We start from the raw sequence: 24,622 nt of genomic DNA on the forward strand, positions 1-24,622 counted from the left end.
TCGTCGGGGACTCGGGGCGGCGAGGGCGCGCGGGACGCGTTGCTAGGGGCGCCCAACGGCCGGCGCTCCGTGGCCCCCGGGATGCCCAGACTCGCCCCGCCTCCGGGTCCCTTCGGAAAGCCCCGTCCTGGCCGCCGAGGCTGCCGCCCCTTCGGGGGACCGGCGTCAAGCGGAGGGCGAGGCGGCGCCGGACTGGGCAGCTGGGCGCAGGGTCTGGTCTGGAAACCCCCTTGCCGAGCTCCTTGCTCAGCTCCAGAGCAGGATCCCGCCCGTCCTCTCCCGGCGCTTCTCCCGGGATCTCTCCCCGCCCAGGGTCCTGCTCGCGGGCCCAGCCGCCCTGGCATGGCCAGGCTGTCTCGTGGGAAGGCAGGAGTTTTGCCTTGGACCACAGAACTTCCCTAGCTAGAAGCCAACTGAAGCAAAAGCGGGGGAAAGACTAAACATGAAAGGACAGTGGGCCACGTATAGAGATTTATTGCTCGAGGCAAAAAATAAGTTAAAATTAAAAACATTTGAAGAAATAAGAGTTAATGACGGATTGGTTGCAATATCATCAGTTAAATGATGTGTTCAATGAGGATAAAAAGAAGAATGGTTTTGATACAACAAGATCCAGGCTGGAGATAGAGATTTTAGATGATAAGAGAAAAATATTATCAAAAATGTACAAATTATTATTGGAGTGGCATACCAAAGATGGAGAGGTGAAAATGGTAATGATACAATGGGCTAAAGATTTTGGATATAATATTCAGTTAGACTCATGGGAAAGGTTATGGAATGAAGGAATCAAATTCACCACATGTAGTACATTAAAGGAAAATGTTATGAAAATGATGTATAGATGGTATCTAACACCAACTAAACTTGCTAAAATGTATAGGACAAGAGTGCTGGAAATGTAAAGAAAAAGAAGGGAACTTACATCATATGTGGTGGAATTGTAACAAGGTAAAAGCGTATTGGGAAATGATATATAATGAGTTAAAGAAAATGTGTAAGTACACCTTTGTTAAAAAGCCAGAAGCATTTTTATTGTGTCTAGTGAGTGAAGAGATGCCATAGGGTGATCAAAAACTGTTTATGCATGCAACAACTGCAGCAAGAATCCTTTTAACTCCAAAATGGAAGCAAGAAGAAATACCAACGAAAGAAGAGTGGCAGATGAAGATGATGGACTTTGCAGAATTGGCAAAGCTGACCGGAAAAATCCGAAACCAATGTGATCAAGCTTTCCAAAAAGACTGGAGTAAATTTATAACATACTTGAAGGACCATTGTAAGCAATTAACGACACTAGCAGGGTTGTAAGAAGACTTGTATTGATAATTGTCACTACCCTTTTATATTTATTTTAAAATTGTGATATTCTGAATGAAATGTAAAATGGAAAATGCATAAATGCTGTTACGGAAATTAAGGAGGGGGGGGCACATCCTTAAAGTTAAATGTTACAAATATTATGCCTGAATGTATCCTTTCAACTTGACAGCTCAGGGAAGTTACCTAGCTTTAAAAATAATATAAAATCAACTCCTTTGCCGGTTTCCTCCATTCCAAAGCTACTTTCCCCTTGAAAAAGGACTCCAGGAAGTTCCCAGAGGTGACAAGTGCTGAGCTGATTGTTGGCCAAGGAAAGCCTAATCCCATCCAAAGACTTGCAAAGGAAGTTCTATTGTGCTTTGGGTGCTGGGACTTCAGAGGTGTTTGCCTGTGCTAATCCTATACCTGAGTCTTGCCCTGCCATGTCTGCCTATGCTAATCTTGTACCAAGGACTTGTCTGGACATCTTTGCCAAGGCTAACCCCTCCCCTTTTGTGACATGTTAGTGATGTAGCAATGATGCTGTACGAACTGTATTCTGGGATATAGTGGGAAAGTTTTAAAAGTCCTTGTCACCCCATCCTCAGGGTTCAAAATTCCTCTTTGAACCTGTTGCGCAATAAACTTTGGTCTACAGCTATTTCTTCCGGTTGGTGGCTGGACTCCTTCCTTTATTCTGCAGGGACCTGTGGGCTCTGCCCGACCAGCTGGGGGACTGAGCAGCCTTACACATAGATTTTTCCGTAACAATGCTATGATATATCAATGAATTTTGAAAACCATGAGGCGGGCGGGCGGGAAGTTGACAGGCTCGTATGAGCAAAAGAAGTAAAGTGGATAGCAAAGATGTGTTTAAATATTATAAAATGTAAAATTAATAAAAATATTATTAAAAAAGAAGCCATATCTTGTGTTCCCCTTACCCTCTTCCTGGTCCGACGAGCCCTGATCCAAAAGGCTCGAGACCATTTCCCACACAAGGAGCTGTAGGTCTGGAAGAGTCAAAGGAAGGTGGGGTTCTCCCTGACTGCATCTGCTGCCCCCCCCCCATACTCCCACAAATGACTGCAGTCCCATTGGCTTCTGGAAAAGGGGCCAGTGCCACCTTACTGTACCAGGTGGCTCTACGCAGGAATACAAGAGGTAGCTGCCTTATAGAGAGTCGGTGCATTGGCCCACTGCATGGAGCTTAGGTGGCCCCATGGTTTTCCCTGGGAATGAGGGCAACAAAACAACCATTCTGAATCAGACTGAACATGGGTTGGAGCTCAATGTCCAGCCTACCAAGGGGCAACAGCTAAGAAGAAATTCTGGTACATGCTCTGGTTATCTCCTGCTTGGACTACTGCATGCACTCTATGTCGGTGACCCGGAAACTACAATCCAGAATGCGGCAACTACACTGGTGACTGGGAGCAGCCGCTGGGACCATAATATACCAGTCCTAATGGATCTTCACAGCCTCCCAGTATGTTTCCAAGCACAATTCAAAGTGTTAGAGCTGACCTGGACAGCAGGGGGGCCTTCTCAACAGCAACGTCCTCCCTGTGGAACGCCCTTCCATCAGATGCCAAGAAGATAAAGAACTATGCTACTTTTAGAAGACAGGTGAAGGCAGCCCTGTATTGGGAGGTTTTTAACATTTAATGTCTCACTGTGTTTTTCTATTCTGCTGGAAGCTACCCAGAGTAGCTGGGGGAACCCAGTCAGATGGGTGGGGCACAATTAATTAAATTATTTTTAGTAGTAGTACCAGCCCCACTGACAAGCAGCTGCTCTTAGGGGTTCCAGGCAGAGGTCTCTGTGAGCCAGCAGGGATTGAACCTGCGACCTTCTGCATGCACAGCATTTCCCCTGCTATCGGGCTACGATGGTCCTTCTTGGGAGACCCTTTGGTGCAGGAGCAGCAAGGCCCTTCCCCCCACCCATTTGCCCTGCATTGTGTGCCAGATCCGCTCTTGGAGATCCATGTTTTCTTTTGCCAAATGTTTGATGGAACTGGGGGGGGGGGCACATCTCCAAATGCCACACAGACAGCAACCTGCATTTGGTCTACATGCAGTGGCACCATCCCTGCTTCAGGGGGTCACTGCTCATGTGGCGCAGTCCGCCCAGATCCCACCCACAAGCCACGCTGTGGTGGCCACAGCACCAGAATTCCCAGCAAACCCTTTCCTCGGGGGCCCACCCTGCTCAGCACCCACCATGTCAAATCAGAACTTGGAATAGCAGGCGGTGAACCTGGAGGTGAGGAAGGGAGCCCTGCTACTTCCAGCTCAGCTCTCAAGCTAAAAAGTGTCAAGGAGCAGCTGGCTGAGGCCACCCCGCCCTCAGGCAAGCAGCATGGAAATCACAAGGGAAAGCACAGCACTCTCACGCGCAAGGGGTCCCAGAAAGTGGCTTTATTGTCCCCAGAAACGGTGTGCTCTGGGATGCTCCTGCAGAGATGGGCCCCCGAAGGAGCAGCTGCCCACGCCGCCCCGGAGTCCAGTCTGGAGGGGGGCGTCTCTGAGGGCAAGCGGCCCGGTGAGGGGCTCCCTGGAGCGGCAGCCCCGAAGCAGCCCGGGGCCCCTCGGCGCTCCCCCGTCGGGGACAGCGGGCGGGCGGGCGTCGCTGGGAGACCAAGCAGCCCGGCGGTGCCGTCAGGAGGCGCTGACCACGCTGGGCGCCGGCAGGGCGGGAGGCTCCGTGGGCGGGAGGGCCGCTTCCTGGGCGGCGGCCTCGTAGTCGGAGATGCGGCGCTGGACGAGCGAGGGCATGAGGCGGACGTAGGCGGCCATCAGGCGGTGGTTGGAGCGCACCAGCTTCCCCGCGCAGCCGTCCAGGCAGCTCTCCTGCGGGGAGAGAGAGAGAGAGACGGGGCTCAGCCCGGCCGGGGTCTCGGGGTCCCGGCGTCCCGCTTCCCTCCCTCCCGGGGGGGCAGCGCTCACCTCCTCGCCGGTCAGCGCCCGGTAGTTCAGGTTGGAGACGCAGCGCTGGAAGCAGAGCTCCGTCATCTGGTTGTAGGCCAGCAGGAAGTCGCGCAGCTGCAACGACAAGGCCGAGCTGGGAGGGAGGGAGGAAGGAAGGAAGGAAGGAAGGAAGGAAGGGGCCCCCGCGCATCCCCACGAGACCCACCGACGCGTGTCGCCCGGAAGAGAGTCTCCGCGGGCCCCCGGCCTTCCGGCCCCCGCCCAGCCCTCCCCGCCGCCGCCGCCGCCGCCGCCGCCCGCCTCTCACGCCGCGCAGTTGCTGCTGCTGCTGCTCCATCTTCCTCCTCCTCTTCCTCTCGGGGCTTCCGGATCCACTTCCGGCCTGGCCGAGGCCCCGCCTCCTCCGGCGCCGGGGCGCGTGACGTCGTTTCCGGTGTGCCCGGGGCCCAACGCGGATCCGACGCCCGGAGCCTCCGGGAGCCGCCAGGCAGGTGCGCCGCCGAGCGGAGCGGGAGGGAGGCAGGGAGGGAGCCGGAGCCGCGACGAGGCCCTTGCCGGGCGAGGGAGGCTCCTCTCCTCCTCCCCTCGTCCGGGGACCCGGGGGGGGGCAGGCCGGGGGCGGGGTCGGCTCCCCCTCGGGGCTCCCTCCGGGCCCCCAGGCCGGGCTCCGCTTCTGCCGGGCCGCCCCCCGCGCCCGCTCTCCTCCCTCCCGGCAGCCTCCCGCCGGTCCCGATCCGCGGGGCCCCCGGGTGTGCGCTGGGGGGGGCAGCCTGGCACGGCAGCAGGGGCGCCCACCGGGCACGGCCTGCTACTCCCGAGGGGCCGAGCGAAGCCGAGGCAGTGGGTGCCCTGGGGGCAAGGCTGGGGCTGCCCCCGCCCCTCAGGCGGAGGCCGGTCTGGGGCTGAGGCCGGGGGGGGGGGCAGATGGAACATGGCCAGAAGGGGGCGCCACTCTGCTCCCCTGGCTGCCCCGCATCTCCTCTGCAGCTGAGGCTGAGGGAGCCAGAGAGGGGCTTGGGGGTCTCTGCTGGCCAAGAGGCCCTGAGGGGGGGGAGAGGCCTTCTGGAGGACAGAAGGCTCCCCTTCTGCATGGCAAGGGGGGGCTCGGGCAGGTTGTCTTGCTCAAACTCAGCCGTGGGGAGGAGGGAAGGTCCTGGCCAGATCTGGTGAGGGGCCTTGGGTGTGGGGCAGGGGATTCCGCCCTCCAAGTTGGAAGTTCATAAGAATACATTGCAATTTACAGATGTGTACCAACTCCCTCCCCAGCAAAACCCACAGTATTAAGCAAATACCCAAAAGCAAACCTGGCACCTGGCCCCGCCCTTCCTGCCAAGGCTCCTCCGTGGCCACGTCAACCCCCAGCCTGGAAACTCTGCGTGTTCCTGGAGTGGGGAGGGAGCTGTTCTCGCTCCCCCCACCCCAATGTATGTGCCAACAGGACCCTTGGAGGTGACACGCCATGACTGCCTGCCAGTTATGAAAATAGGCTGACTGCATTGGGGGGGGACTGAGGTTCCAGCAAGAGGGGGGGGCAGCATTGGGCCCCATCTGGGACGGCTTGCAGGAGGTGCTGCTGCCCCCACCAATTCTGCTTTGAAGGGTTGTGTGCTGATGCCCCCCCTTGTGCCCCCCTGGATTTGGCTCCCTTGAGCTGATGCTCTGTGCTGCGCCTGTGGCTCCTTCCCCGCCTCAGGCGTGTGGGGCGGGTGGTGTGGCATCTCTGCCCGTGCCCCAGTGTGCTGGGCCCATTGGCGGGACTTGTCATCCCAAACAACTTCTGCCCAAGGGGAGCAGTTGCCCCCCCCCCCGGTTCCTGGATGAGGCTGGTGCCACTAGGAAGGCGACATGGTTTGTGCTGGATTGCCCCCCGGGGGGGGGTGGCATTCTTCCTGCCACTATTGTTAAACTTTCTGACCTGGCCCAGATGGTGCCCTGGCTGCAGGCGGTTCTCTTGGTTTCTGGAGTGAAGGAGGGCTGTGGGTGGGGCCTCCTGCCTTGTTGCTGGTCTGTCCATGTGCCTCCCAGGTGTGCTGGGCCTCTTCTCCTTCCTGCATTTGGGAGAAGAAAGTGCCATGTGAGGCTGAGGCAGCCCAGGCAGCTTCTTTCTCTGTGGGGTGGTGCTGGGAATCTGTGGGGTTTCAGGGGCTGCAGAGAGGGATGGGGTGGAGCTGGCATTAGGGGGCTGCCACTTGGCAGGGAGCACCTTCTTCTCTCTTTCCAAGAAAGGCTTTTTGGTACATTGAGGGGGAGACGAGGCCCACTTTGCTTCTTATTCAAACGGTGGTTCCAGTCTCACCTGAGAACTCAAAGGAGGGAGAGAATGGAAGGGAGATTGGCAGTGGGAGGGTTGCCAGCGCGGGGCTCCTCTTGCGCTGCCTGGTTTCCCACAGGCTCCTCTTGGCCCAGGTGGTCCACTGGCCAAATCCAGGCGTCAGGGAACAAGACTGGCCTGCTCAGCAGGGCAGGTCTGGGAAGGGGCGTCCGCCTGGGGCCATCGGAAGGCAGCTCTTTGCTCCTGAAGACCTGGGGGTGTTTGCCCTGGGGTGTCCTGCTGCACTTTGCTCCTGCTGCCAGCCCCCCCCCCAGGCATTGGGGGCAAGGAGGAGGGCTGCTCCCTCTTCCTTGGCTGGTTGTGGGGGCTTCTCAGGAGGGGGAGAAGGATCTAGGCTGCCTTATCTATTGACTGGGACCAGCATATGGGGTGGGGGTCTCGTACTCCAGAGATGGGGTGTGTGGACAGTGGAGCCCCATCCTCTGGCGCCTGAGCCCCCCTTTTCCCTGGCCCCTCCAGACCCTGAGCATGACCGACGGGCTGATGAGCAAAGCAGCCACCATGGAGATCCCAATCCATGGCAACGGAGACTCCCGGCGTCTCGCTGAGGACGATGGTCTGGAGCAGGTAACGGGGAGGGGGCAAGAATGGGGGGGCACTGATGTCCCGGGCGCAGTGTGTGTGGCTTGCAAGGGGGCTCTGTAAGCTGAGCTCTGATGGTTAACGGGCAGGGGAGGAAGTGGGGCGGTTCAGTTGCCTGTAGGGCCCCCACCCCCATTCCAGCAGTCCAGTTTGACTCCCCGCAGGCCCCTGATTTTGGGGAACCAGGCCCTGCTGCAGAGCAGCCACCCCGGTTGAGGGGACATCGCTGGGCCTGCCTGAAGCCCCCTCCCCTCGGGCTGGGCTCTGCCACGTCCCCTTTCTCCCGCTGCAGGACCTCCAGCAGGTGATGGTGTCGGGGCCCAACCTGAACGAGACCAGCATTGTTTCCGGGGGCTACGGGGGCACCGCCGAGGGCATCATCCCCACCAGCGCCATCAAAGGTCAGGCAGCCTAAGAGAACCGCCCTGCTGCTCTCTGCGCAGGGAGGGGGCCAATCTCTGCCCACAGCTGAGCCCTGCCTGCCCGCGAAGGGCGTCCCTCGGCCAAGCACCGTCAGCAAGGCCCCTCCCTCTACCCCCTCCTTCGAGACGGGCCTCCTGCACCCTCCCTTTCCCCTGACCCAGGGATGAGGAAGGCACGTAGCTCAGCCAGCAGCCTGCCTGGGGAACTCTGCCCGCCTCGTGCTCCTCTGGGAGCCTGGCATCATGTTCTCATGCCACCTGTCCATGTCTGCCGCAGCTCATCCACCCCCCTCTGTTATCCTGCACCCCCTCCATGGCTCCCCTCCTCCTCCTCCCCCCCACCCTGCCCGGTGCCCATCTCTGCCCTGCCTTGGGCCCCCTCCATTTCAGGCTCTCTCGTTCCATCTCACCCACCCCGAAGACCGCTCATCTCCCCCAGCCCGTCGGCTGCCAGCCGGATAGCCAGCCAGGCGGTTGCTGCCTCAGGTATTGCCCTATCCCATGCCCCCAAAAGCCCCCCCCCCCGCCATGGGAGCGGTTGGGGTGCAGGCTTCCAGGGGAATGTAGGCGAGGGGGAGAGGTGTTTTCCTGCCTCCTCCTCCATGGGGCGGCTTGGCCTCGAGCCCCTTCCCCCTGCTCAGGAAGCCCCCTGCCCGCTCGGCCCTTGCAGGTTCCAATTTGCACCAGCAGCACTCCAGCCCGGCCCTGGGCGGTGAGGAGGCCACGCGGGGCATCGCCGTGGAGAAGTTTGATGTCGTCAAGAAGTGGGGCATCAACACCTACAAGGTGAGCGGGGGGGGCATTGTGCTCATCCCCAGGAAGAAGGGGTGCTGGTGGGGCTCAGCCTGAACCAGGCAGGTGCCCACTTCTTCACACAGATCGGTCTCTTGCTTCTGGCAGGGCGCAGCCACTAAGCCGCTGGTCAGCACCCACCCAGCGGGACCCTTGGCCCCCTTCCCAGAGGGCAGGGAGGGAGGGACGGCCTTTTCAGCTGTGGCCCCTTTGCACAAGGCTTTCCTGGGCACCGGCTCTTCCTCCGTCTGGCAGCTGAGCTCCGCACGCCCACACGCCCTTGCTCTTTTAAAGTCCCTTGGGCGGCTTTAGTGATCCTGGGAAGGGACCCCGGGGGGTCATCTAGCCCAACCCCCTGCAGGGTCCGGGCGAGGCTCCCCCAGCTGCCCCTCCTCTTCTCCCTCCGCAGTGCACAAAGCAGCTGCTCTCGGAGCGCTTTGGGAGGGGCTCTCGGACCGTTGACCTGGAGCTGGAGACGCAGATTGAGCTCCTGCGGGACACCAAGCGCAAGTACGAGAGCGTCCTGGGCCTGGCCAGGGCCCTCACAAACCACTTCTACAGCCTGGTGCAGACGCAGCACGCCCTGGCCGACGCCTTCTCCGACCTCAGCCAGAAGTCCCCAGAGCTGCAGGTGGGGGACGCGCCCCACGTCCCTTGGGCAGGGGGAGGCAGGATGGCCCAGAGGCCAGGCGGAGGGGAGGCCCCCGTCCTGCCTCTGGGGCCGTTGCCAAGGGCATCGGAAGCAAGCGTCCTGCCTGGCAGGGGAGCAGCCACACGCCCCCAGGAACGGCCCCCAGCCTGGAGGGCTTTGAAAGAGAATTGGGCAAATGTGTGGGGTAGGAGAGAGCTATCCAGTACACTGTCCTTGGGTTCTCAAGCTCTGGGGGGGGGTTTCATGCCTTTGGGGGCTGGCTTGTGGGGGGTCCGGGACAGTCAGCCCCCTTTTCAAGGCCCCCACCCCCCGCAGGAGGAGTTTGGCTACAACGCAGAGACCCAGAAGCTGCTGTGCAAGAACGGGGAGACTCTCCTGGGGGCCGTCAACTTCTTCGTCTCCAGCATCAACACGCTGGTCAACAAGACCATGGAGGACACTCTCATGACCGTCAAGCAGTACGAGACGGCCAGGTGGGGCTGCAAGTGGGGGAGAGGGGAAGCGGGGGGGGGAGCTCCAGGCAGGGCCCGGCAGATGCCCCGCTGCTGGTGGGTGGCTCTTTCCGGGGGGCGCCAGGGGTGGGAGTTGTGCTGCTGCTTTGACACCCTCCCCCCCCCCCCGTGCAGGCTGGAGTACGACGCCTACCGCACGGACCTGGAGGAGCTGAACTTGGGCCCTCGGGACGCCAGCACCCTCTGCCGCCTGGACGCCGCCCAGGCCCACTTCCAGGCCCACCGCGCCAAGTACGAGAAGCTGCGGGCAGACGTGGCCGTCAAGCTGAAGTTCCTGGAGGAGAACAAGGTGAGGGGGGCTCCTGGTCCGAGGCCTCCCACACAGACCTGTCCTCCATGCCTGGGTCCAGTAATCCCAGCCAGAGCATTCCTGGTCTCTGCTTCAAGGCCAGGCAAGAAGAGTCCAGGAGGGGCGCAAGGGGGGCTTCCTTGGGTCGGGGGCGGAGGTGGGCAGCAGGAGGACCAGCCATCCCGGGGGGAGGAGTAAAGGAAGTCCTTCACGCAGCACAGAGCTGAACTGCGGAAGCAGTGATGCCCTGCGGCCCCCTGAGATGCGCGGCTGGCCCCTGGGGGCTCCTGGCCTGCTCCGGGCGGCTCCTCTGACGCCCCCCCCCCCGTTGCAGGTGAAGGTGATGCACAAGCAGCTGCTGCTCTTCCACAACGCCATCTCGGCCTACTTTGCCGGCAACCAGCAGCAGCTGGAGCAGACGCTCAAGCAGTTCAACGTCAAGCTGAAGAGCCCCGGAGCAGAGAAGCCCTCGTGGCTGGAGGAGCCGTGAACTGCCAGCCCCCTGCCCGGCCCCCTCCCCGGCCCCCGCTCCCGTCATGGACCTGGACTCTGCGGGGAGGGGGCTGAGCTCAGGCGCCCCCTCTGGAGCAGAAGAGGCAGGCCGGGTGAGGAGGGGGCCCTGGCCGGCAGAAACAGCCTCTCCTCTCTCCCTCACCAGCTTTCCCTGCGGCTGCTTGAGGGGCAGGGGACTCTCCCCCCACCCCAGATTTTGCTCTTGGCTCTGGAGAAGGGGCCCCGCCTCCCCCACCTCCTCCAGGCCCCCCGGGCGGCACTTTTGACACACTCCGTGGTGGTGATGGTGGGAAACAGCCACAAAAGAGGGGCTGGCATTTTGGGGAGGGGGGAAGCGGGGTTCTCCCTCTGGCCACAAGGCAGCTCCAGCCCCACACTACACATTTCCTGCCCCCCTTGCTGGCATAAACAGAGGGGGGGCGTCATCCTCTGGCCCCCAGCTGCTGTTCTGCTCCAGTACTTTTTTCATGGGGGGGTGAAGTGGGGGTCCTGCCTTTGGGCAGCTCTGACCTCTCCCTCCTTGTGCTCCAAACTGTGGCGGGGGGGGGGCTGTGCGCAGGAGGCCTCAGTCTGGATGTGCTGCTATTGGGGTGGGGGGTGAATGTGAGGATCCCAGGGTGGGATTGCACCCCCCCCAGTATGGACCAAAAAGTAGCATGGCTTCAGCCTTGCGGGGAGGGTGTGTGTGTGTGCGTGTGCGTGTGTGTTTTACGGCCAGTACCCCTGTGTTGTGTTCCGAGGTGAGGGGGCTCCATGGGGGGTGGAGGCGGGGGGGGGGCACCAGGTGAAGGAATGGGTGCTTCTCCCTGCTAGGTCCCCAAACCCACTCTGTAAAGATTCCAGAATAAACGGTACGAATCAGAGCCTGCCATGCTCCTGTTGCCGACGCCAGGGGATCCCTCAGCCTGGCACACTCCTACTCTGTGGCAGGGCCCCCCCTCATTCCTCTTGATCTGTGTGGGATGGGGGTGCAGGCAGGGGAGGGCTGCCAGGCAGGCAGCAGGAGGAGGCGCCCAGCAAGACCCCCAGATTGCAGGGGTTGGACTAGAAAACTCTTTGGGTCCCTTCTCATTCTATCCTCCTCCCCTGCTTGTCTCTCCGTTGAAGCCTGCCTGGTCTGGCCGCTGCATTGGAGGAAGCGGGGGGCCAGGGAGGGCCTGCCTCTCTCCCCTGGGGGTCAACCAGATGCCCCCACAAGGCTCCCTTCCAGAAGGGACTCCTGCCCGCCCCCTTGAGAGACCCCCTGGCTCCTCCTCCTGGGCTCCCCCAGCTCCAGATCAGCAGCCGAGGCCCCCTCCCCATGTAGTCTGTTGCGTTGCAGTCGAAGAAGCATGACTTCCATTACTAAGGAATGATGGAGAGATCCAGGAGGAGGAGGAGCGGGTGACCTTGGAGACAATCAAAAGGGTTGCGTAGAAATAAAGTGCAATGTTCTGTTTCTAACTGGAGAAAAGCTCTTATGTGGGGATCCCTCCTATGGACGGACCTTCTTCTGCGGGGGGGATTCCCTCTGGGGCACACTGGGGGGGGGGGCAAAAGAGCTGGCCAAAGCTGCCTCAGCTGACCTGAGAGTGGACTGGAAGAGTGAAGTCTTCCTCTCCCCGGGAGGGTGCAGGGCCAGGCGAGGGAGCCGGCTGGAGTGGACTGGAAGAGTGAAGTCTTCCTCTCCCCGGGAGGGTGCAGGGCCAGGCGAGGGAGCCGGCTGGAGTGGACTGGAAGAGTGAAGTCTTCCTCTCCCCGGGAGGGTGCAGGGCCAGGCGAGGGAGCCGGCTGGAGTGGACTGGAAGAGTGAAGTCTTCCTCTCCCTGGGAGGGTGCAGGGCCAGGCGAGGGAGCCGGCTGGAGTGGACTGGAAGAGTGAAGTCTTCCTCTCCCTGGGAGGGTGCAGGGCCAGGCGAGGGAGCCGGCTGGCCTTTGCTGCCGCCCAGAGGTGTCAGGAAAGCAGCAAAGGCGCTTACGGTAAGCGCAGAGCTTGGAGAGCCAAGTTCCCAGTTCCAGCCTCAACTAGCTAATCTGGAGAAAGCAAAGGCAGCTGTGCTGGCTCCTTTGTTCTCAGAATAGTGCCAAGGTGACCTCTTGAGGCTCGAGAGAGAAGTGGGAGGAAGCTGTGGAACAGGACGCAACCTAGGAAGTAGCCTGAGCAGCAGGGAGCTCAGCTCAAGAGGGGAGAAGCCCAGGGACAGCGCTGGGACTCCCTCTTTCCTGTGCAGGCTTTCTTTTGCAAGCTGAGTTGCACCCAAGTGTTCAACGTAAAGCCTCTTCGTTGCCTGGGGAGGGGGGTGTCTGGTTTTTGCATGATTTGTCACTCCTCTTGTCCTGCCCACACTTGTGTGGCTCCTGCAAGGTTGCCTCCCCCCCCCCCAGCTCAATGTAATTCAGTTCCTGCTGCAGCCAGGCAGGTGCCTGGGGGGGGGGTGTCTCTGTGCTGGAGGTCCTGATCTGGCCCCTGGCCCCCTCTCTTCCACCTGGGAGACTTGTCCCGTGGGGAACACAAGGACCTGCCCCGCCTGACACTCATGGAGCAGCTCCCTTTGAGCAAAAAGCTGGAGTGCTCTCTTGTTTTTTTTTTCATATTATATTTATTGGAATTTTACAAAAACATCAGTTTACAAAATACAAAAAAGAACATATAAAAAGAACAAAAAAAAGAAAACCTAAAAAAATACATAAAAAAGAAGAAATAAAAATACAAAATACAAAAAACGAATAGGTAAAAGAGAATTAAAAACAAATCCATTTTTTATAACTTTATACTCATTAACTTGTTTCCTTGTCCTCACACCTCCCCTTTTTGTATTCCCATTTAGATAATCAAATCAGCAAATCCTTACCCGCTTTCATTTATCTTAACTCTATATCTTAACATATTATAGCTCTATTTTCATCCATTATCAATTCATTTTTGCATATTCTTATTAACTTTGTTGCTAATATCCCCTATTCAATCTCTTGAGTTCAGTTTTTTAAAAAGACTAGTAAAGGGACTTGGAAGAGGTGTCTAAAATTATGCACGGTGTGGAGAAAGTGGATAGAGAGAGCATGTGTGCGCGCACACACACACGCCAGGATACTTGACCATAAGAAGCACCAGTCCAGCATCCTGCTCTTGCAGCCAACGGGATGCTCTTGGGAAGCCAGCGACCAGCACCTGTTCCTCCTGTGGCCGCTTCTGGGAGTCAAGAGGGATGTTGCCTCTGGCAGGAGAGAGCACAGCACCTGCCTGTTGGGGGAGACACTAGAGGAGGCCCCTGCTAGAAGAAATGCCTTCTCTTCCCCATCTGGACTCTTCACCTCCTTGGTTGCCCACAGCTTGTTCTTTTACACAGTGGTACCTCACTGTACAGTGGTACTTAATACGTTCTGGGGGTCCATTCTTAACCTGAAACTGTTCTTAACCTGAGGTACCACTTTAGCTAATGGGGCCTCCTGCTGCCGCTGCGCCACCGGAGCACGATTTCTGTTCTCATCCTGAAGCAAAGTTCTTAACCCAAGGTACTATTTCTGGGTTAGCGGAGTCTGTAACCTGAAGCGTCTGTAACCCGAGGTACCACTGTACATTTGCTTATTCTATCTTTAGCAATGCTTGGCCACCACTTTTCTGGGGACAGGTGTCGTTGGACTGTAATTTCCAGGGTCCCCCCGAATCCCTTTTTAAAAATTGGCGTTGCATTGGGTGCTTTCCAGTTCTCAGGCATGCAGGCTGATCCAAGGGACGAGGTACATTTTTTTAACAAGACAAATGACAGTTTCACATTTGAATTCTTAGAGAATCCTTGAGTGGGTCAGTTTCTGTCTTGTCTGTGGGCCTAGAATTCACCTCTCACGGCTGCTTCCTGCCTCAGTTCCTTAGACCTCCTTCCTGCAAATCTTAGTCCAGGCACTGGGATCTGCGCTGTATCTTATGTTGCAGCTTCTCTGCAATCTCCTTATCCTCCTTTGGCACACCCTCGACTCCCTGGTCATCCCATAGCCAGTCTCCTGCTACTAATATATTTAAAGAAATTGTTGCTCTTAATGTTTTCAGCAATGTGCTCCTCTGTTTCAGTTTTGCCAGCCCTTTCTGTCTGCTTGCACCTGGGGTTTTTTTGGTGAAAGTTTGTTTCATTCGGACAAGACTTCATTTCCCAAGGGAAGCCTTCTTGCCTCCAATAGCTGCTTCTTGGCGTCTTTCCTGATCTGCAGTGTACACCAGCTGAGCTCCTGGTGTGTTTTGGGAACACGGGGCCATCCATGGATGCAGGACAAAGTCCTTCGTGCAGCACAGTTAAGCTATGGAACTCCCTCCCACAGGAGGCCGGGGGGGGGGTCACCAGCTTGGGTGGCTCTGAAAGAGGAGGGGGCAAATTCAAGATTGCAACAACAGGATATCATAAAAAAGAGGAATCCTGCTACCTGCAATCTCTGAGATCAGCGACAGCCTCACCATAAAATGCCTGAGGTTCCTTCACAAATTGGTAGCCCCCCCCCCCGACTCCCTCACCTATTGCAGGCCCAAAAAGAGGGGGCGGGGGGAGAGGAACACTTGTGGGGCTCGGGCAGGAGGCCAGGAGAGGACTCTCAAGTGGTGCTAGAAGCAGGAGCCCCACGGCTCCACCTCAAAGGCCTTGGTTGGTGGGGGCACTAAAGGGGGAGCTCCAAGAAACAGACCCCCCTCCATATCTCGGTTCCTTGGAAAGGAGCGGCTGGGAGCACGTCGAGACATGCCGAAGGAAGCAGAGCCCAGCCCTCGCCACGTCCAGCAGACCGCTGCCCAAGCAATGGCATGCGGAAGGCGGGCTAAAAGGCCCCTGCAGGACCCGGGAGTCCGGCCGCTCCCTCTCTTGTAGTTCCGCCCCCGCCTCCCTCTCAGGTTTCCAGCCGTGGGGACACCTGGAAAAAATTGCTGGGGGGCGGGGAGCACAGAAGGGATGAAGTCCATTTGTAGGCCGGGGTGTGGCGCACACCTTAATATCTCTGAAAGAAAACCAACAGCACCTGTTGTGACGGAGTCAAGCAATTGGGGGGGGGTCCCTGGTTGGGGACCTCCCGCCCCCCCCCCCCAGTCACCAGCTGAGATGCGGCCGCCTCTGCCCTTTTTGGGCGTCTTCAGCCACCAGCTGAAAAATAACGGCTTAGGGACCTGAGATGAGGAAGAAGGCACAGTTGTTCGCCCCGTCGCGGCTCGGCAGCGCCGCCCCCAGGATGGACGCCAAGGCAGCCGTCGGTTGCCGCGGGACAGGGGCGAGCGAGTCTTCCTGGACCTCACCAGCCTTGCTTTGTGTAGGCAAGCCAGTCTGGGGCTCGGACTGTCCACTCCGGTGGGGAGCGGGAGGGGCGGCGTCGGTGGCGGCCCTTTCCCGTCGGGGCTTCTTTGAAACCTGCGTGAGCTGCGGGGCAGAGGCCTGGCCTGGGCAGCAACAAGGCGGTGGGGAAGGGAAGGGAGGAGGCGGCGTCTGGGCGCCATCCTCGCCTGGCTTTCTCGGTCTTATCCCTCGGCGCGCTAGCTCTGGGCTTCATCGGGAAGAGGCGATGCTCCCGCCCCGTCCCTTGGCGCTCAAGCCCTCAGGTGATACGTCTAGAGCCGGGCTGGGTGGGGCACGTCCGAGGCCGCCCCCTTCCGATGACTCCCTGACGCCGTGGGCTGGGAGCGGACATCCCCGACGGCTCTCGACGCGCCTGTACTTTCTTCTCTTCCTACCGACAATGGTGACCGTCCGGAACTCTCCCGCCTCGCCCACAGACTGGACGGGCCCCGCGGCGACCCCCGACGCCGCCGCCTCCACCCTCTCGACGGCTTCTCTGTCCCCGGACCCCGCGGCTGCCTCGCCGCCTCCTCCGCTGCCGCCGCCCCCGCCCCCGCCCGTCGGCTTGAGCCCCGGAGCGCCACGGGCCTGGCCGGGCGGGGAGGGTTGCTCGGGGCGGCGGGCGGCGCGGCTGCGCAACTTCAACTGGGAGGCCATCCCGCCAGAGCGCATCCGGGGGCGCCACAACCTCTGGACGGCGCCCGGGCGGCGTCGGGGCCAGGGCTTCCCGCTGGACCTCGCCCTCCTGGAGGAACTTTTCGGGCAGCGCCCGGAGCCGCCCGGGGGGAGCCTGCGGGGCCAGCCGCCGGCGGAGCAGGTGAGGCCGACGGGGCGGACGGTGACGCAGCGGGCTTCGCCCTCCCAGAAGGGGCCCCGGGAGCCGCGTGTGTAGCCGCCTGTCTGGGGAAGTGGGGGGGGGGGCGAAGAGATCCGCTGGGGTGCCAGACGCAGCCTTGAGAAAGAGAGGAGAGGGTTGTGCGGCCCATCTCCTGAGGCCCAGAGTGTGAGCAGAGCGGAGGAAGAAAGGTGTGGGGCTGGCCTGCTCTCTCCCCCAGGACGAGGGGACCTGGCATGGTTGGGGTGGGGGGAGAGGGAGTCACCCAGGTCAGTCCCTGGCTCAGTCCCCAACTGAGAGGATCCAGCGGAAAGAGAGGAGCGTCTGATCTCTCTTCTCCTGGCCAGCGGCTGCCTGTCAGGGCAGAGGGAGCCCCCGGAGAGCCAGGAGGGCCAGTTACCTGGTTTTGTCCAAGCTAGCTGCCTTTCTTGGCACCCCCTGCCCTTTAATGTGAAATCCAACTCTTGGAGCCTTGGAGCTGGGCTGGGGGGCTCAGTGCCATTTGGGGGGCGTCTTTCAAGGGTGACGCCTGCCCTGGTTGGATGAGAGAGCAGGGGAGGCATCAGGAAGGGGGGGGTCTGGTTTGTAAGAAAGCCTCTTCCCAGAAGGCAGCTGCCCGAGTGAAGCAGGACTGGGCTCTGGGCTTCTAGGAAGGTGCTGGGACAGGATCAGGGCCTCGGTGGTGCAGAGAGGTTTGTGGAGAGGCTGCGCTTTCTTGCTCAGGTCCTTCCCTGCTTCTCTCCCTCCCTCCAGGTCTCCCTGCTGGACTCCAAGAAGATTCTGAACCTGGGCATCTTCCTCAAGCAGTTCAAGAGGTAGGTGGCAGGGCAGGCGGGAGGGCAGCTAGGCCGGACCACCGGAGGGGTGGTGAGGGGGCCTTTGGCCTGGGGGCAAGGATGGGGCTGGTGCAGAAGGTGCCAGGCCAGGTAAGGGAGCTGCCTCGTCTCTCTTCCCAGGCCGGTCCGGGAGATTGTGGCCGATATCCAGGATGGAGCAGGAGCCCTTTACGGGGCGGAGAAGCTGCTGGAGCTGACAAAGATGCTGCCTGATGCGGAGGAGGTGACTGCTGGGAAATGGGGGGGCAGCGGGAGGCTTGCTCCGCTCCCCAACTCCCAAGTGACACCCCCCTTTTCTCTTTGGGAAGGCCAAGAAGCTGGCTGCGTTCCGAGGCTGCCAGAGCCGCCTCTCGGAGGCTGAGGTCTTTGCCCTGCTCCTTGTCCAGGTGCCCAGGTGAGAGGGTTGGCGTGGGTCCAGGGGGGAGCAGAGGCTTCAGCCGGCCCTTCTGCTCCTGCTGGGCTGCCCCAGAGCAGAGGGACAGGATGCCCTCCTCAAGCACCAGGAAACCAAGCCTGGTGAGGAACGGCTGAGGGTGTTGGGGATGTGTAGCCCAGAGAAGAGAAGGCTGAGAGCGCTCCTCAGGTATCTGGAGGGCCAATAAATAAAGACATAATGGTGGAAGATGGAGCTGTTTTCTGCTTCTCTGGAGGGCATGAAACAAGGGATTCAACTCTCAAGAAAGGAGATTCCAGCTAAACATGAGGAAGGACTTTCTGATGTGTTTGATTCCCTGAGAGGTTTTTGAGCAGAGGTGGCGTGGCACCAGCCATGGATTCTGGAGCTGCCATTCCTGCGCTGCAGCAGCTGGACTAGAGGATTCTTGAGGTCCCTTCCAGCCCAGCGGTTCCATGATTCCCTCCTTCTCTTTGCCCTGCCAGCTACGTCCACCGCCTGAAGCTCCTGGTCTTGCAGGAGGAGTTCTTCCCCCAGCTCAACTCGCTGCAGTCGGCCATCCAGATTCTGATGGAGGCAGCCCTAGGTACCCATGGGAAGGGGGGGGGCACCTGAGTCCTGGGCATGTGGCTTGACTCTCCCCCCTCAGGACGGGCTGGGAGGAGAATGAGAGGGGCCAGAGATTGCCTGGAGGCTGCAGAAGGGCTGTCAGTTTGTCCTGGTGGCAATGCAAAATTCAGAAGTGGGGATCTGTCGGCCATTCAGTTGACAGGGCTGGTGTCTCAGAGGCAATGCGGGGTCACTGGAGTCACCTGGCAGGGCTGCCATGCCACTCACCCCCCTTTGCCAGTATGGACTGGATTGATCTCTGCCGCCCCCATGATCTCATTCCCCCCCTCCCCTCCCCCAGAGGTGTTGGAGTGTGAGGAGCTGCACGAACTCCTCCAGCTGGTGCTGAAGGCAGGAAACCACATGAATGAGGTGAGGGGGCTTGGCTGGCGGGGGGGGGGAGGGCTCCCTCTGGTCTGGCAGGCAGGAAATGCCACCCTCTTGGCTCACCCTCCAGGCCCCATGGGGGGTTGGGAGGGCAAGGGGTTGAGGGGTCCCCAGTTGTGTGTGGGGGGTGCTCCACTCCCGATGCGCCTCGGAGGTGGCGTTACCTGGGCAGGAGGTGGCACATGGTTTCTCTGCTTCTCAGCCATCCAGCTGGCAATGGGAGCACCTCCTTGTATCACAGGGCAGAGGACCTGCCCTTCAGCGGGTGGCGTAACCTGGCCCCGAGTCTCTGCTCTGAGCACCGTGGGCAGTTGGCACCTGGCCAGCCAGGGCTTCTTTGGGCATTGGGCTGTAAGAAAATGTGGCTTTGGGGAGGGGCATGGGCAGTGGCAGGGCAGGGCGTGAGCTGTGGCAAAACAGGCTGGCAGGTGGGCTGGGACCCCCTGCCTGTGACTCCACCTGAGGACAGCCCTGTTTCCAGAAGGTTTTGATGTTTGGTGAGGATGTTTATCTGTGTTTTTGCTGGAAACTGCCCAGAGTGGCTGAGGCAACCCAGTCGGATGAGTGGGGTATAAATTATTACTCTTATTATTAATAATAGACTGGTGTCCCCTTTCCCTGCAGGGAGGCTACGCTGGCTCTGCGCTGGGCTTCCGCATGTCCTCGCTGCTGAGGCTCACGGACACCAAGGCCAACCGGCCAGGAATGGACCTTCTGCACTTTGTTGCCCTGGTGAGCTCTGCCAGCCCATGAGGGGGCACAGCGGGTAGGAAGGGGGCCTATGGGGTGTGCCCCATGTGGGTGGTGCCCTCTGCAAATGCCGGCAGAAGGAGGGCCAGAAAAATGACTCCTTTCCCCATGATCGATCCCTAGCGTGGAATTTGCCCCTTTCACAGCTGCCATCCATGGGGTTGACATCTCCAACGACCCATCCACTATGACCCCAACATCTTGCTCCTGGTCTGTGTATATATATATGTGAAATTAAGATGGTTTTGCTCCAGCTTGCACTCTTTACACCTGTTCACATTGAATTGCTTTTGCCATTGGGCCACCCATTTCCTCTGTTTATGAAGAGCTCCAAAAGGACCTCTGCAATCTGTTTATTTATTTTTTTTACCATCCTGAACAATTTAGCATCATCAACATGATTTGGTGCCTCACTGCTCACCTCTTGCTCCAGTTTAAAAACAGATACTGGTCCTTTGGCCAGTCCGTTAGTTCCTCCTCTCAGTTTCCTGTTCTGGAAGAGGACCGGGGCCACCTTGGCCCTTGTTTTCTCCCCGTGGGGCGGAAGGTGTTGTGCTTTTCCCATGGAGTCAGCTTCCTGGCTGAGCGGGGACTGAGCCAGATTCCCCCTTCGCTCTTTCTCCCCTTTCCCTGCCTTGAGCCTGCAGTCGTCTTCCTGGAAGGACCGGCCAAGGTCTCCAGGGCGAACTCACCACCTCCTTCCCTTGCAGGAGGCAGAGAAGAAGGACCCGACTCTCCTGCAGTTCCCCTGCAAGCTGCAGCACGTGGGGCCTGCTTCGCGGTGAGGAAGGGCAGTGCTCCGTGCCCCCATGGGGGGGGGGAGAATGGGAATGAAGGAGTTGGGGGGCATCCCTTCCAGTTCCTGCCTTGCTCTCTTGTCTTTCCTGCTGGGCCTTCTGAAGCGGACTGGGCTTGCAGCTGGGGAGGGGCATGAAGCAAGTGTACCTCCCCAACACCTTGTGCGCTCCCTTTGCAGGATCGTTGACCAGGAGGTGATGGTGGAGCTGGAGAGCCTGGGGCAGCGCCTTCTGAGTGCCCAGGGGGAGCTGGAGGGCCTGGGTCTGGGCGCCCAGGTGGGGCCCTTTGTGCAGGTGGCTGCGGTGGAGCTGCAGGCCGTCAGGGCCTCCCAGGAGGGCCTGAGCCAGACCGCGGCCACCCTGTGCGACTTCCTCTGCGAGGACCCCGAGACCTTCAGCCTGACTGAGTGCTGCCGCATCTTCCAGTCCTTTGGGGAGCGCTTCCTGGCTGCTGTGCAGGTAAAACCTGCCCCCAACGCGCTGGTGGGGTGGTGGCCTGAAGGGGGCAGTCTATGGGCCTCTGGAGGGACATAGGAAGGCGTCTTATAGCTACTCTGGCCATCGGCAGCAAGGGCTCTCCAGGGACATTCCCAGCCCCCCTGCAGGTGCCCCTGGTGGGAACTGAACCCGGAGCCTTCTTCAGGCTGCTGAGTTAAGGGCCCTCCCCTGCTCCTTCTCTCCCCTCCCCCAGTCCTGATCACACATGAACCTTCCCCCCATCTGGAGGGCAGTGGTGGGAGCAGGGGACTCCTCTGAGGTGGGGAGGCAGATCCAGGCTGGCTTAGAGCCCCAAAACAACGACACCACAAACTGGCTTAGAAGTAGAAAACCAAATTCACTAGAATAATAGCTAGAATAGAGATAGACTTCAAGCAACAAACACACTAAGGTGCCATGTGCAAAACAAAGGCTGCTCAGCAAAGAGCATTTTCAAATCAAAGCCACCACCCATCAGTCCGAAAAGCTGCATGGTACAAAATAGCACTCCGATTACAATGTGTGGTAAACCATAAAAATTAGAAAATATCAGTCTCACACTATACCTTACCCAGTCATACAAAACGGTTTGCTCAGGATAAAGAAAGTGCCTGATGAAGTGTGTAGCGAAACCTGTAAAATATCCGGAGAACAGGTCTCCTTTTGCCCACTTGCGTAATTCTCACCAGGGCGGTGGCTTTGATTTGCCTTCCCGTGACTGATCCACGCACACGGCTTTGTGTTTCCAACTCAAGACCCATTGAAGAACATCTCATCCAGTTCAATCTTTGAAAAACAGCTTTGAAAAACTTTTTCATATTCTCCAGTGTGCTACCCTTGCCGTTGTGGCGGCACGGGGTTGCCGTTCTGTGATTGGACTTACGCTACTTGTTGAACGGTTCATTTATCCAGTCTGTATAATGTTTATTGCACATGTAACTTGTTAAGATACAGTTGTACATTTATCCATTTTTGTTTACAGTATTTCCAGGCTTTGTTTTGCACATTGCACCTTAGTGTGTTTTTGCTTGAATGGTTACAAGTCTATCTCTATTCTAGCTATTATTCTAGTAAATTTGGTTGTATACTTATAAGCCAGTTTGTGGTGCTGTTTTGTTGCATTGGCTTAGAGCCCCCTCACCAGTCGGGGCAGAGACTGCGGGTTGGGTTCCTTGCAGTGACTCTGCCTGGGGCACCTGAAGATCCTTGCATGGCCTCCCGCTTTGCTGTGGCTCCAGCACCCCATTCCGGTGCTTCCACTGGTTGGGTGAGCATGTGCAGAGTGCAGGATCAGCTCCTGGCTCCCTCCTTCACGCAGCACATAGTGGGACTGCGGAACTCCCTCCCACAGGAGGCAAGGCGGCCACCAACCTGGATGCCTTGAAAGGAGGATTAGGCAAATTCCTGGAGGCGGAGAGGTCTTTGGAAGGCAGCTAGCCAGGGTGTCTCTGCTTCTGGGAAGCGCAGGAGGGGAGAGGTTTGGTGCTCGGAGGGGTTCCCTGGTTGGCCCTGGTGAGAACAGGATGCTGGCACAGATGGCTCTTCTTCTCATGTCCTCCTCCTCTTTCCCCCCAGGACAACCAGACTCGGGAGGCCGCCATGTGCCGGCAGCAGCGCCAGGAGCGCGAGCGCAAGGAGAAGCAGAAGCGGCGCTCCATCGCCAGCTGCTCGGCCCGCGACCCTGGCCTGCAGGACGTGGAGCTGGACCTCTTCTTCCTGCGGCCCCCTCGCTCCCGGAGGCGCAACCGGTCCCAGCAGGGCCTCCGCCTCGCCCTGGAGAGCCCCCAGAGCACCAGAGAGAGGGCCCTGCCCCTCGGCCACCGGAGACACACGCTCACCGCCCTGCCCCCCTGCACAGAGCCCCCCAGGCCAGCGGAGCCAGAAGCCGCCCCTGCCACCCCCACCCTCCCCCCTGGCTGTGGCAAGAAGGCCGGGGGGCTCTTTGGGCAGGGCCTCAAGGCCTTCCTCAGGTCCCCCCCCATGGCCACGGTGGCCGCCTCCCCCCAAGGCCCTGCCTCGCCCGAAGCCCCCAGCGGCTTCCGCTTCCCCACCCTGTTCCAGAAGAAGACCCCCCAGGAGGGCCCAGAGCTCCCCACCTCCCCCCTGGCTTCCCCCAAGGACGTCTCTGCCCTGGTGGGCTTCTTCCGCCGCCTGAGTGTGGGGGAAAAGCCACGGCAGGGAGCCCAGCTCTGAGACGGGGCGGCTGGGAGGGTCCCAGGGCAAACCTGCTGCCGGCAACCCCTCCCCCCAGAACATGGGGCTCCAGTTGGGGGGGCCCTTCTCTCCCGCTGCCCACCTTGTACTGCCTCCACTCAAACTCTGCACTAGCCTAGAAGAACTGGTGTCTTGCTGCTCCCCTCCTGCCCCCCCCGTCCTTGCAGGATCAGTCCCTCTTTCTCAGGCCACAGAGCCAAGGGCTGCAGCCGGCAATTTTAAAGTCTCTCACCCCCCCACCAATAAAACACTTTTATATTCTCTCATCTCCCCTTTTAAAAAACTGTTCTGTCCGTTGACACTCAATAAACTTTTTTGGAGCTATTTCTTGCCTGAGTGTGATCTGAGCCCCAGGGACTTTGCAAACTCATCCTTCCGGGGGGTGGACGTGGACTGGGGGGTGTTTTAAACTGTCGATTGACATCATCACCAACTACCGTATTTTTCGCCCTATAGGACGCACCTTTTCCCCTCCAAAAATGAAGGGGAAAAGTGTGTGGGTCCTATGGGGCGAATGCAGGCTTTCGCTGAAGCCTGGAGAGCGAGAGGGGTCGGTGCGCACTGACCCCTCTCGCTCTCCAGGCTTCAGGCAGCTATCCGCAAGCCTTTGGAGCCCGGCGGGAGTTCCCGCAGGGCTGCGAAGGCTTGCGGGCAGCAGCATGCAGCCCAAAGCACGGGGCGCCCCATGCTTCGCGCAGATGTCTGCAAGCCTTGCGGATAGCAGCCTGTTCTGGGGGCTGGGGTCGGGGGAAGCTCGGGCCTATAGGGCGAAAAATACAGTATGTTCAATCAAGGCCAAGGGACCTGCATCCATTGGATCCTCATCATGGTTCGATTTTGCTCAATAGCAACTCAGGGGAACTGGGAAGAAAGCTTATTCGCACAACAACAAGAAGCTCCCACAGACGTGTAACTGAAAGAAATCTCTTGGCTCTGTTGATATACAAAGCTTGAAAGAAATGATAAATGGAGATGATATGAAATGGAATTACAAATAATACAGAATGTATACAGAAAAGGGGAAATAGAAAATTGAGTATATGGTAATTCACACAAATATGACTGATTGAATGATTGCAATTGGATATGATTTTTTATGCTGATTAGCAAATGGCAAGCACTGGCAAAGCAATAAAAGGGACTAACATCTTTGATAATAAATTTTTATTAATTTTCAATTTCAATCCAATAATACTCATTATAACAATACCAAATTATAATACAATTATGAATACCAACTGTTCAAATACAAAATTATATAATTTAGGTGGCCTCCCATGTGCTAGAACTGATGGCTGATGATTTTATTTCTGTGTTCCAAAATATTATGAATTTCAATTATATCCCAGTCAAAAAAATAGTCCCTTATACAACAACTGCAATATTCACTCCATAAATAATAAAGGATGGGGAAGAGTCATCTCTAACTTTCCATTGTAAACCTTTTCGTAACCATCGTAAAATAGAGTTTCCCTCCCTTTTCCCTTTTTTTTACACGCTCAGTTCTGTTTAATGTTGTCTTCCATATCTATGATATGGATCAGGCTTGGTTCCTAACTGCCTCAACCATTCTTCATCAGGCTTGGTTTCCAGACCTTCATCATCCTGGTCGCCCTCCTCTGCTCACCTTTCAGATGCTCGATATCTTTCTTCAACTAGCCTGCACTGACTGGCAGCTGCTCTCCAGGGTTCGGGGGGGGACATTGTCAGCCC

The 24,622-nt window shown here is 58.4% G+C and overlaps 3 protein-coding genes across 4 annotated transcripts; 2 read left to right on the forward strand and 1 right to left on the reverse strand.

The window, feature by feature from the left end:
* Positions 1 to 3,928: 3,928 nt before the first annotated feature.
* On the reverse strand, positions 3,929 to 4,656 carry TIMM10B (translocase of inner mitochondrial membrane 10B). Its single transcript, XM_053385307.1, has 3 exons — positions 4,543 to 4,656; positions 4,254 to 4,349; positions 3,929 to 4,157 (listed from the first exon to the last, which is right to left on the reverse strand). The coding sequence occupies exons 1-3, from the start codon at positions 4,570 to 4,572 to the stop codon at positions 3,966 to 3,968; spliced, it is 318 nt and encodes a 105-aa protein (XP_053241282.1). The 5' UTR covers positions 4,573 to 4,656; the 3' UTR covers positions 3,929 to 3,965.
* Positions 4,618 to 10,351, forward strand: ARFIP2 (ADP ribosylation factor interacting protein 2). 2 transcript variants are annotated; one of them, XM_053385305.1, is made up of 9 exons: positions 4,618 to 4,726; positions 7,027 to 7,134; positions 7,442 to 7,550; positions 7,962 to 8,057; positions 8,242 to 8,357; positions 8,773 to 8,994; positions 9,331 to 9,488; positions 9,642 to 9,816; positions 10,151 to 10,351. In XM_053385305.1, exons 2-9 carry the CDS (start codon positions 7,036 to 7,038, stop codon positions 10,304 to 10,306), a joined length of 1,131 nt encoding a protein of 376 aa, XP_053241280.1. In that variant the 5' UTR covers positions 4,618 to 4,726; positions 7,027 to 7,035; the 3' UTR covers positions 10,307 to 10,351. The 2 variants fall into 2 exon arrangements, with proteins under 2 accessions (XP_053241280.1, XP_053241281.1); XM_053385306.1 differs by lacking the exon at positions 7,962 to 8,057 and having other exon boundaries at positions 10,151 to 10,349.
* Positions 10,352 to 15,452: 5,101 nt separating this feature from the next.
* Positions 15,453 to 23,233, forward strand: LOC128412288 (FH2 domain-containing protein 1-like). The gene is made up of 10 exons (XM_053385194.1): positions 15,453 to 16,427; positions 17,199 to 17,260; positions 17,402 to 17,504; positions 17,590 to 17,675; positions 18,161 to 18,261; positions 18,586 to 18,656; positions 19,296 to 19,403; positions 20,132 to 20,202; positions 20,398 to 20,677; positions 22,271 to 23,233. The coding sequence occupies exons 1-10, from the start codon at positions 15,453 to 15,455 to the stop codon at positions 22,886 to 22,888; spliced, it is 2,475 nt and encodes an 824-aa protein (XP_053241169.1). The 3' UTR covers positions 22,889 to 23,233.
* Positions 23,234 to 24,622: the final 1,389 nt, after the last annotated feature.

The sequence above is a fragment of the Podarcis raffonei genome, chromosome 4, assembly GCF_027172205.1.
Source record: "Podarcis raffonei isolate rPodRaf1 chromosome 4, rPodRaf1.pri, whole genome shotgun sequence".
Taxonomy (NCBI): Eukaryota; Metazoa; Chordata; class Lepidosauria; order Squamata; family Lacertidae; genus Podarcis; species Podarcis raffonei.

Excerpts from the sequence above, each read along its gene's own strand:
- ARFIP2 (XM_053385305.1), top strand. The coding sequence starts at position 7,036 with ATGACCGACGGGCTGATGAGCAAAGCAGCCACCATGGAGATCCCAATC. Across the intron at positions 7,551-7,961 it reads CCCCACCAGCGCCATCAAAG|GCTCTCTCGTTCCATCTCAC; the intron begins GTCAGGCAGCCT and ends CCTCCATTTCAG. Across the intron at positions 9,817-10,150 it reads AGTTCCTGGAGGAGAACAAG|GTGAAGGTGATGCACAAGCA; the intron begins GTGAGGGGGGCT and ends CCCCCGTTGCAG.
- LOC128412288 (XM_053385194.1), top strand. The coding sequence starts at position 15,453 with ATGAGGAAGAAGGCACAGTTGTTCGCCCCGTCGCGGCTCGGCAGCGCC. Across the intron at positions 17,505-17,589 it reads TGCTGCCTGATGCGGAGGAG|GCCAAGAAGCTGGCTGCGTT; the intron begins GTGACTGCTGGG and ends CTCTTTGGGAAG. Across the intron at positions 18,657-19,295 it reads CAGGAAACCACATGAATGAG|GGAGGCTACGCTGGCTCTGC; the intron begins GTGAGGGGGCTT and ends CTTTCCCTGCAG.
- TIMM10B (XM_053385307.1), bottom strand. The coding sequence starts at position 4,572 with ATGGAGCAGCAGCAGCAGCAACTGCGCGGC. Across the intron at positions 4,350-4,542 it reads AGCAGCAGCAACTGCGCGGC|CTGCGCGACTTCCTGCTGGC; the intron begins GTGAGAGGCGGG and ends TTGTCGTTGCAG. Across the intron at positions 4,158-4,253 it reads GGGCGCTGACCGGCGAGGAG|GAGAGCTGCCTGGACGGCTG; the intron begins GTGAGCGCTGCC and ends CTCTCCCCGCAG.